The 12,189-nt window shown below is 39.4% G+C and overlaps 1 protein-coding gene across 1 annotated transcript in view; it reads left to right on the top strand.

Annotated features, from left to right (window-relative positions):
- Window positions 1–7,561, top strand: part of Grem2 (gremlin 2, DAN family BMP antagonist) — a 107,838-nt gene extending 100,277 nt beyond the window's left edge. The window contains exon 2 of the mRNA XM_027928430.2: window positions 6,790–7,561. Coding sequence (XP_027784231.1) covers window positions 6,791–7,297 — 507 coding nt within the window. The 5' untranslated portion in view covers window position 6,790 and the 3' untranslated portion in view covers window positions 7,298–7,561. The remainder of the gene's footprint in view (window positions 1–6,789) is intronic.
- The last annotated feature ends 4,628 nt before the right edge of the window (window positions 7,562–12,189 follow it).

Genomic DNA, 12,189 nt, shown 5'->3' with positions numbered 1-12,189 from the left:
GATTGATCTCTCAGGCTATGGTCTAAAATCCTTATTAAGGAAAAAAATAAATAAAACTTTCTAATGGCTGCAGAAAACAAGAGCACTGGCTACAAAATGCTTAATGGATCACTCATAATCTCTTTCTTCTTTTCAAATAAAGCTCAGAGAGTTCTTGATTTGTACTTGACTCCAGTGCCATATTCCTTATAACAGCAACATGGTGCAAGGGATGGCAAGTGCCATTGGGAAACCCAGAGAAACCTGGGAGTAAGTCAGAATAGGTCACAGCATAGGCAGCTTAGGGCCTAGAAACCACATTCCCTTCCCATTTTCAAGTGGACGTGGACAAGAGAGAAGCAATGCATGTGTATAAACACAGGCTGTCAAACAGCTTTCCCATCCATTTTCCATTCGTTTTCTTATTGATATAGTTCTCTGCTGCCATCTTGCCTCAGTGTTAACATTTCCTTTTCTGAACTTATTCCAACAATGTCTTCAAAGATTAAGAACTTTGATTACAAATTTCCAAATTGCTATCCGGAAGTCAAAGTAAGTAATGATAGTATCATTTCTTCTTTGGCTGAAAATATATTTTTAAAAAAACATAATATAATTTTTCCAGATGAAATTAAATTTCTCTTGGAACACAACGATGGTCAATGTTCCACTCAGGCAGTGCCACTTGGAAAAGTAAATGAATCCACTTGGATTTCAAACTTCTGAGTCATGTGGGATGCACTAATATTTCTGCTTTAAAATTTCTAGCCACTTCCTATTCTTTTCATGAAGAAATTTTCTTTTCAGAAGATACATAATTAGAATTTCTGATTTGTCCTCTCCCAATATTTTGATTTCTCTTGCTTCAAATAAGTTACAAGTATTTCTTTTCAGTCATAAGACCACTGCATTTGAACTGGATGTACAAGCCGTTTGTAACCAGAGATGCAAATTACAGTAATCATAAAATGCCATTTCAAGTTTTTCAGATAGGCAAAAAGTAATAAATCTGGTAACACCAAGTGTTAGCAATTGTGTGAAGCATCAGGGACTCACATCTTACCCAGGGGAAGGGAATATTGATGCAAACACTAGGAAAGCAACTTGGCAAAACTTAGTCAAGCTCAAGTTGTACATATTCTCTGACCCAGAATTTCCACTTCATGTCTCCTCTAAAGAAAAACTTTAGCAGATGGGCCTAAATAAGCACATACAAAACTTCTCAGGACAACATCATTGACAGTAGTGAAAAGTTGAAGCAGCTCAACTGTTCCTCAGTAAGATGAATGAATAGTGAATAAATGCTTCAATATTCAGCAATGGAGATGGAAAGACTTCTACAAACATCCACATGCATAATATCTCAAACATGTATTCTGGGAAACAAAAAAAGAAGAGTATGAAACTAGGGATAGATTTGTTAATACACAGATATGCACTAATACACAAAATGTAACTAGTAAACACAACAACTGGAATGATATACAGAATACTGGTCTGCTCAGTGAGGGTAGAAGAAGGATGTGAGGAACATACTATAACTTTCTCTCTCTCTCTCTCTCTCTCTCTATATATATATATATATATATATACACACACACACACATATATGTATATACACACACATACACATACGTATATATGTGTATATATATTTATATATATAGTAATACCTCTCTATATAGTTATATTAGTAATATCTCTCTGTATATATATAGTTATATATACATGTAGTTATACATATATGTAAATATAGTTTACATATATGTAAACTATATTTACATATATATATTACAAAATTGAAAGAGATTGTAAAGTAACGATAGGAAATCTTAATATTGTATTCATCCTGATGGTCGGCACAGTTTTTTTAAAAATTTTCTGCCTCGCTTTGTGTTTGAAATGTTTCACAATTATAAAATTTTAAAGTCAAGGAAATTTTTTTTTTTAAGAGAGAGAGTTTTTTTTAGTATTTATTTTTTAGTTTTTGGTGGACACAACATCTTTATTTTATTTGTATGTGGTGCTGAGTATCGAACCCAGCTCCCCGCGCATGCCAGGCGAGCGTGTTACCGCTTGAGCCACATCCCCTAAAGTCAAGGAAATTTGCTACTTTTTTTTTTCTGTCAAATGAACACGAAAGTAAAGAGAAGATGACAACTGAATTGAATCGAAAAAAGTCTGGAGCAGGACATGGCCAAGTTTTTCTGTAAAAGACCAGATAGTGTTTTTAACTTTGTGGGCATTATGGTCACTGTCTGCATTATGCTTTCTGCCTTTACAGCAAAACAGTAGCTGTGGACAAAATGTAAATGAATGGGCATGGCCATGCTTTGATACAACTTTATTCACAATAAAGGGCCTCAGGTTAGGTTTGGCCTGTGGGCCATAATTTTCCTCAGTTTAGAGTTGCCAGGGAGGTAAGTGGTTTCAGCAGACAAGCAATCTTAGGCTACAAGGATGATCCAGGGGCCAAGGAACATTCACATTTATCTCTAGAGAGTTGATTAGGGAGCTAAACCAGTACCCTTACAGCCTCGGAATCAAAATCACAGAAGAAGTACTTTGGTTGTTGAAGCGATGGCAGTAGAAAATTCAAAAAAATATATACTTGGATGTTTAACATTGTTGGGGGTTTTGGTTTGGATCTTTTGTTTGTTTTTTAATGTGTTTTCACTTGGGTGGTAGGAGCAAGTTTATCCCAGAGTGCCTATGGATATTTAGACCTGGGTGCTTCCCTTTAATTTTCCAAGGATACTCTAGAATTCTTAGGTCACAGAAAATATTTCATCCCCTCCCTGACATTCACCACTTCTACACAGTCCAGTCCTGCCTTGGTCTGACTTCTAAAACGCAGCAAGTTCACTGTGGCGGTGAGTTCATTGGCTTAACTGCACCAATGGCCTTTGCTCACTTGCATACACCTGTTGGGATAGATGATTCATCTCTGCTGTATCCTTTCCTAGAAATCAGCTTTCTTGCTCCAGGTCCTATTGTAGAGACCCTGTTCAGGTCTTCACATTTCTAGGAAGGGCTCATAGAGGGGGACTATGATTTCTCAGCTGCTTTGACCTGGCCAGTTCTTGTTCTTATATCTACAAAGGCCAGGTCCAAGGGCGTTCACTTAAGAGAAAAATGCTTCTACTACCTCTCTTTTTTGCACAATCAACTTTGGCCAACCCAGTCTGCTTAGGCCATCAGCATTTATAGTCCTGGCACCCCTTGCAAACTGAAAACATTGTCAAGCCAGAAGGACGGTTAATAAAGCCGACAGGATTTATTTATGAGTTTCTTCTCATACAAGCCAAACATAAGATGTGAGAGTAAAGTGAAGTATCCTCATGCTGTCATTACTGGCAGTTGTGGCAACATTCCTGAGAGCTTAATTGTATGCCAGCCATTTCTCTGAATAGCAAAGGGTGTCGGGACAGAGCAATTGAAGTGCCGAATTCAGGTCCTGGTCAGACCACTGGAAGGATGATTGGCAAACTGAAGGTAGAGGCATGGCACGTAAATTGTCTCCTTGGTGAACTCTCCACAAGCAAGGGCCAACAACAGCAGGTTCAATTACATCAATGTCCCTGAAGGAAAGAGGATATAATTAAATAATCATCATGGCAAACACCTCTTTCCTACTTACCTGTTGTGACAGTGAGCTGACACTGAGGTGAGGTGAGCTTACTGTGGCCATGTGTGAAGGAGAACAGAAATGAGATATAAGAAAGGAAAGAGAGAAGAGACTGACTTGGCCCCAGACACCTAGATTTTATCTGTCTCTTTTCCTTTCCTGAAAACTGGAGGTTTGCTTTCCTTCCTAGGTTCCTGTGAGACATGACTTCTAGGGACGTGTGCCAGATGTTTTGAAACCATTTTAAAGTGTTCAAAGAATGCGTGTTGTTAATCACCACATCTAATACTGTTGACACGGAGAGTTTTTGCCCCAGATTGATCTGAGCATGTTTCAGCTCTGCTCTCCCCGACAAGAATTAGAAGGTGTTGAATGAAAGCATGCCTTTTCGAGCCTATCAATGGTGCATGTGAGGCTGTTATTGGAACTAGGAGTTAAGGACCAGGCCGACTCTGTAAATCTTTCCTGGCTGGGACTCACAAACTTTTGGTTGTGTTTACTCAGAATGTTAATAATTTCGGAAATTATTAAAATGGAACCAAAATACTTTCTTTTTAAGAGGCTATTGAGATCACAAATCATTCTGCAAATATAATAAGCTGTGTAAGCTGAGTGAGTCCAAGACTCAATGCTTGCCATGGGTCTGCTGGAAGGGTGGCTATTTTCATATGACACTTCATGTATGGAACTAAGGAGACATGAGAAAAGCCCTTGAAAGACTTGGCCTTAAAATTTCAATAATTGTGTTGGAAAAAATATCTTTGAAGAAGGAAGGAAGGAAGGAAGGAAGGAAGGAGAGAGAAAAGATAGAATATTATCTGTGTTTCCCCTCCCCACCAAACTTTGTATTTCTTTTGCTCATTTTCATCCATACTACCTAACTCCAGTTGCTTTCAGCAGCAGCATCATGTTGAGGAATCCTATTCAGATTTTAAAAGGCTCTTTTAGTTGTTTCCTAGGCTCTTCCTGTTTCCTCTCTAACTACAACCAGTGGTTTTTCCTTGTACCTTCATATCCTGGGTGGCCACTGATGCCTATGTTAGTTAGCTTTCCTTTACTGGAACAAAACAGTTGGGATAACCAACTTAAAAAGGGGACAGGTTTATTCTGGTTCACAGTTTTGCAGGTTTCAGTCCATGAGTGCAACTACGCACTGCTTTTGCACCTGTGATGAGGCAGTACTTTATGGCAGGAGTGTGTGGCAGAGAAAATTGCTCCCCTCCTGACAATCATAATGCAAAGAGGAAGAGAGGAAGATACTGGGGTGCCACAATCTCCTTCAAGGACACACCCCCACTAGGTTCCAACTCTTAAAGTTTTAATCATTTTCACTAGTGCTAAGCTGGGAATCAAGGCTTTAATGCATAGGTCTTTGAGGGGCACTTAAGGACCAAACTATAATAGAGACATACTGGAATTCACAAAGCCAATCACAGCGCTTACTCCAGAATCAGTACTTCATAAGTAGTTGATGTGCAAAGCTTATTGTGGCTTAGACTGGACATGTAACAATGGCACCAAGATATGTGCTCTTGGCAAGTTGTACAACCTCTCAATGTTCAATTTCCTCATTTATAATATAGGGAAAGCAATACTACCTATTTCATGGTGTTTTTTTGATTAAATGCATTAACACATGAAAGAAAATGTGTGTGTGTGATGTGTGGTTTTTTAATTTGTTTTAATTAGTTATACATGACAGTAGAATGCATTTATACACTTTGATATATCATACATAGATTAGATATAATTTCTCATTTTTCTGAGTGTACATGTCTGATGTGTTTTGAGAACCAAAAAATATTAGTTATTCTAATATTAGTAAATATACTAGCTTGTGATTTGAAGAATTTCTTATACTTAATATTAACTTTTAACCATTTCTATATGCTTGTGCCTGATACATATATATAATATAGATGTATAGATATATACACATATATATAAACATTTATGTATACTTTTTTATTGTTACGGGTCTATGTTAAAGTGTGCACGTTAAGTGAATGGGAATTTATCAGTTTTACAAATGGCAAAAAAGAGAAGAAATTAATAAAGATGAAAATAATGATACTGAGAGGATTATGTTAGGAGTTACAGTTGTAAAATGAGATGGGAGACATCTCTTTTGCTGGGTTTTTGAGACTATTCGTGAAAATATAAAAATTAAAAATGTAAATTGAACTTTGAAGCCCATCTTTCACTTAAGTCAAACTTCAGTTTTCTCCCTACAAGGCACATTTTAGATAGAGGAAAAATAATTTCTCTCTAATTCCCATTTCTGTTGATTTTGTGTCACAGTCTCCTAATACCCAAACTGGAAAAAACAATCCATTCACTCAGGTAACTTTGCATTGGCATAATTTTAATGCAGACTTGAAATTTCTTAATTCACAAGTAGGAATTTCCACTATACAAATCTAATTTATGACTCATTTGACTGATTTGAACTTCTGTGTACTGATGTTAAATGCTAAATTTTATCTATTACTTATATGTAATAATGAAGAGATATGTGACTATTCGTTTTTAGCCTATGTGTGTTTCTAACATTAATGCTTATTTTTAAGAAATTTGTGAACTTTCCTTTTACTTTTTACTTATTAATTTTTCTAATCATATCCATGTCTGTTGGTTAATATCGATGGCTCTGGATATAGATACCTGGCTCCAAATTCTGTGCCATTGCTCACTGGTTATGTAACCTTGAACAAATGATGGAACCTCTGTGGGCCTCAATGCATTACTAGCATGAAGTAGGAACACTAATACCACCTCCATTTTATGGCTGTTTTGAGGACCAAATGAGCTGTGCATGTAAACCCCTTTGAACAATATTGGCCCATTCTAAAACACAATAAATGTTTGAGTATTTACCATTATTGGTACTTCTGTGAACTGGCTTGAGTGTTTCTTGGCAGCATTTACTTTATTTCTGTAATTGTTCAACTTACGTTTTCTAACTGCATTATAAATTCATTACTTCCTTTGGGGCACTATTTATGGTAGTGTCATAGCTATCCTCAAGTGGACTGTTTAATGCTCCTCACTTTCAGCCATCCCTGGTCATCCTGCAGTCTGTCACCTTTCCTAAGAAACCCATAAAGCATTAAAAGGACAACATGGATTCTGCACTCTGTCGCTCTTCTCAACCAACCTCTCTAACTCTTTTCTCATTGCAGGATGTTCTGGAAGCTTTCTCTGTCCTTGTTCCTGGTGACTGTGTTGGTGAAGGTGGCAGAAGCCCGGAAGAACAGGCCTGTGGGTGCCATCCCCTCACCTTATAAGGACGGCAGCAGCAACAACTCAGAGAGATGGCATCACCAGATCAAGGAAGTGCTTGCCTCCAGCCAGGAGGCCCTGGTGGTCACCGAGCGCAAGTACCTCAAGAGTGACTGGTGCAAGACCCAGCCACTGCGGCAGACGGTGAGCGAGGAGGGCTGCCGCAGCCGCACCATCCTCAACCGCTTCTGCTATGGCCAGTGCAACTCCTTCTACATCCCGCGGCACGTGAAGAAAGAGGAGGAGTCCTTTCAGTCCTGCGCCTTCTGCAAGCCCCAGCGTGTCACCTCGGTCCTGGTGGAGCTCGAATGCCCCGGGCTGGATCCACCCTTTCGACTCAAAAAAATCCAGAAGGTGAAGCAGTGCCGATGCATGTCCGTGAACCTGAGCGACTCTGACAAGCAGTGAACGCCTGGGGCTGGACGCAGCTCAGCACTGCGCTGCGCGCCCTGGTCGCTGGGTCGTGTCGCCGCCGCTGCCTCGGTCCCCGTCCTCTGAGCTCACTCACACGCGGTCTAGTGTTCTCCCCTCAGCAGCAAGCACGTCTTTTGGGGCTGACGGTGTCCGTGTCACAAACGTGGAACGCAAGTGGAGCTTTGCTGATGTATTTCTGACTGACTCGGAGCCCTGCCTGGAGCTCCAGAACTAGCTTGTGGATCAGGCCCCGATGGAAAGATGCTGGAAACCTCTCCGCTAGCCCCAGCAGTCAGAGAGGACTTTAGTTGATGCATTGTAAATCCAGCATGGATGTTTCCACCATGTGGAAGCGAGTATTTCCCAGGCCTCATCCTACACTCCAGCTTGCCCCCTTTCCTTGTAAAGGGTGCATCACTCTTCTGAGCAGCCCCTCAAACTTCTCCTGCTGTTTTCCTGGACCTCTGGGGGTGGTGAGAATTCATTCTTGTGGTTTTGCTGCTGCTGTGATACTGATTTGGACAATGTCCTTAAAGGAGATGTCCAGGGCCAGAGGGGCTCCAAACAAACCCGAAACCAAGAAAACCACTGAGCCACTTGGATCAAGTGGGCTTTCCTGGGGACCTTGCTTTCAGCAGGCCACACCCTTCCAGGAGACATCACCACCTTTTCTTCCTTACTCCCCAGCCTCCATCAGTGGACTTGAGATGAACTCTAGTGTGCATGCTATTATCGCTGCAATTAGAATATTATCACACACAAGGTCTCTATATTAACGCTGGTTTTATAATTGACCTATATTGTAAAGAGCTGTTAAAAAGTATTATAGACCTATCATGTATTGTTTCACATGTTTTGACTCTGGCCTTGCAGCACCATTCTGAGTAGGGAGGACAGCAGGTGATGATCTGCCAAAAAGGTATTTTTTACTCAGACATAATGCCTGGTCAGCAATTCACTGTCGTGCACCTCTTTTAGATTGGGCAGGGAAATGGGCAGAATCATGCTTTTACTTTGAATATTATGTCACTGAAGGTACTAAAGCATTGCAGCACAATATAGAAATTAGGTTGGGGTGGATGGGTGTGGGGAGGGGAATTCATTGGGAAGTTATTAACTCAAAATCCCTTATGCATATGTGGGGTGACACAGGATGCTATTTTCACTGCCATAACATTAAGCAAAATTGTTTCCTGTTTAAAGATGTATTTAAGAATATAAGGAACTGGGTCACTTTGTGGTGCAGGAGGAAGTAAAGGATTAACATATAAAGAATAGTAATATAGTTGAACTGTCCTACGGAAAATAACTAGTATCCCTTCCAAAGAATAGACTTTAAAAGTATGAGCAAACATTAGGTCACCTTTCATTTTTTCTAATGAATTGTCAAAGTTTCCATGTTGTGGTCTCTTGATATGAGGAAATTGACATAATTTATGCTCTCACAAAACTATACTCAGTTTGAATCTCTTTGCTAAATTTCCCCAGGAAGGCTTCCCTGTGAGTGATGTTTATGGAATCTGACAAATGTGAATGAGATGCCATTGGTGGGAATGAGCGTACTCTAAAAGCCTTTCTCTAATAATTTCTAAGCTAGTGTTCCAGCCAAAGGGTCAGTTTCCTAGTATATGAGTGAGACCCTCTACAAATTGCTCTGGAGACTGAAACTGACACTAGGCAGTAACAGTGGATCTAGAGTTTGTCACCTGGAGAACAAGGGTTGGGGTGGGGCGTAGCATGTTGGTGAATCTGTTTCCTGCTGCTGCACTGCAAGTTGTATATTTCTTTCACTTCCGTAACACCACAAAACCTGAGCACAGACTGTGCTATTATGAATGGGGTTTTGGCTTCAGAAGTGGGTAGCCCAAAATCAGGAAGCAGAAATAAAAAGAAATCATTGAGGGCTGGAACCCAGGGATGGCGATGAAAAGTAAAAAAGGTATCCACTGTCAGAATTGATTATTTTCATTTAGCAGAAAACCTCAAGTCAGACCCAGTGTAGAATATGCAGCAGAAAAACTGTGAAGAAAGGAAGCCCACATGATCCTAATGGAGGCTGATGGAGTGGAGTGGAAGGAGAGTGGAGGAGAGTCTCCAATACAACTGCCAAGTCAACCCCTATCGTTTTATTAATGCAGAGCCCCCACAGAAAGGGGGGAAGATTAAGCTAAGAACTCATAGAATAATAACCTGAGCACTCTTTTTGAACCCAGTTGTGGGTGTAGCAATGAAAGCAATATGATATGCTGCAGTGTGAAGCTCCTTCGGGGGATTATTGTATGTATAAAGTTTACCTTATGCTGGCTCAAATTGTATTTAATTGTTTCTGTTTTGTTTTGTTTATAAATGAAGAAAAGCTATAAGTATAATGTAATTATTTTATAGGTATACTATTAAATTATAGAACAAATAAAGATTCTTTAGGATTATATATGATCCTGGTGTGATGTGCCATAAGAGTGGAATTTGGAATTTGTTTTAGTGAGCAACAAAGGGGTTCTGTGTTGTCCAGCCACGGTCAGTTCAATCCCTAGCCCATATCACATGATCCCCTTGGCAGCCTGGAATTTTCAAGGAGAATCAGAATGAGGCATTCAAGAAGCAGGGGTGGTAGAGGTGGCTTAGAGCTGGTCTTTGGGAACTTCCAAGCCTCTTCCTACCAGCTGAAGACAGAACTTTCTGGGTGTACTCTTTGAATAAGAAATGCTGAATGAGGAAGCCTTCAGAAACTTGCTGCAAATAAAAGTTCATTGTAAGACTTGTCTTCCTTTCTGTAATCAGTGCACCATACTTGTCTTTCACAAGCCAGTTGTCTTGAATTTTGTGCATCTTCACATTTACTTCTCATGGGTTTCAATAGTTCTTAATTCAAATACTTCTTAGTTTCACAGTGTCACTAATCAAACTATCTGCCATTCAAGAAACTCAATGATCAATAAAAAATAAAAACCTTCAGAAATTTGCACATGGTTGATTCACTGTATGAATTTAAAGGAATTAAATTTATAAGTATTTCCACCTAGTTGATTAAATGGAACAGACTATTCCACTTTAGCCTAAGGGTATTTCAATTCACTTGTTTCTGAAGTTGGCTGAATTTTAAGTTATGAGATCATTGACAATGAATTTTTACTATTTCATGAACAATTTAGAATGTGTTTATTTCTATAAATCTTATTTAAAGATTGATCTATCACCACTGATTAGTAATGTCTGCATGAGAGATAACAATGAAACAAAACCATAAACAATTAAAACTTATTGACCATCAAGTTATCTTCTGAATCCTCCTTAACCCCTCCCTATTCTTGCCAGCCGTCTCACAGGAGACAGCCCAGCCACTTTATCAAAATTGAAACATGAAAAACCTCACAGCTTTTGTTGTGTTTGTACCATGGGCATTTCTGGGTTACTGCCTTCTCTAGTATTCAGTGTAGAATATGTAGTAGAATAATCAAGCAAAACAAAAAAAAAATCATTTTCTTATCATTCCCTCAGCCCTAAGATTCCTACCAGCAGGGATAGGGGAAATGTGTACTCCATCGTCTCTGGAATCACAAGTCTCCTGAATCTTTATAAGATTAATCACCTATTCTTTCTCACGCATGGTGTTGGTGCTTACCAAGACCTCTATTATACTTGCCCCATATCTTTCATCTGGTCTTACTAGATGATGTCAATTATATGGTGGGTCAGTGTAATGTTAAACAGAATGATCATAAAATACAGATCCTTCCGATCTATATTTTGATAAAGGATGTAAGAATGGAAAAAGACTGGAGACCAGACCATAAGTGTAAACTGTTGTCTATCCCATGGGAATGCAGACTGGTTCTGGTTCTGTTTCCTTATAGATATGGAAACACACACACACATACACACAAAACAAAACTCACTTTCTCTCTCTCTCTCACACACACAAAAACTCTCTCTCTCTCTCTCTCTCACACACACACACACACACATACACACAAAACAAAATTCACTTTCTCTCTCTCTCTCTCTCTCTCTCTCTCTCTCTCAAACACACACACACACACACACACACACACACAAAAAAAAAAAAAAATCTCTCTCTCTCTCTCTCTCACACACACACACTTGCCAGATCACATGCTGGAGGTTATTTCAGTTGGTTCCAGCAAATAATTAACATTGAGGGCAGTAGCTTCAACCAGGGCTACTACCATTGCTGACATCTTTGGTTGTTTTTGCAGGAGACAGTATTGTGAAATAAAAGGAAATGTGACAGGGGCCACTACAATATTAAAGTCTTTGAAATTTTCATTGATTTTTCCCCCATTCCTTTTGGGATTCAGCTTTGGTTTTTAATTTATCCTTTTTGTTGGAGGCTTCTGAGCAAAAGGCTTCTGAGCATTCACTTGCCCCTTTCCACCACAATAGCTCTTGCCTAAGAGGTCAAAAATGAATGTGAGCGCTTTTAAACTACCAACAGTGTCCTTTCCAATTATGTATTTGGAAATGAGGGCATGTATTACCAAGTTGGTCCATGGAGCAGTGGGTCCACTGAGAACCAGACCTTGGGTAGGACTCTAGAAGTTCCTATATGCTTTTAATTTAGTAGGGAAACATGGTGGTTCATTTGGTCTCCAAGTAGTTGTGTTAATTCCAACCCAGTGTTCAGTATCACCAAAGTATTGAATATTAAGGTAAAACACATTGACCTGAATAAATGGTCCAAAGTTCCCAGGTTATGAAGTGGGAAGATAACAAAATAATAGATTTGCCTTCATATTGCAAGGTTTTTACTTAGGGGAACCAACCACCCTTTAAGTCAATGGGTTCCAGGTCTGCTGTGGAAACTGCACAAGGGATTTTACTTTTATTGTTACTGCCCTCTTCCTCTGATCATCTATCACTGATTT

The sequence above is a fragment of the Marmota flaviventris genome, chromosome 12, assembly GCF_047511675.1.
Source record: "Marmota flaviventris isolate mMarFla1 chromosome 12, mMarFla1.hap1, whole genome shotgun sequence".
In the NCBI taxonomy this organism is placed as follows: Eukaryota; Metazoa; Chordata; class Mammalia; order Rodentia; family Sciuridae; genus Marmota; species Marmota flaviventris.
This window is presented reverse-complemented; position numbering and strand designations above follow the sequence as displayed.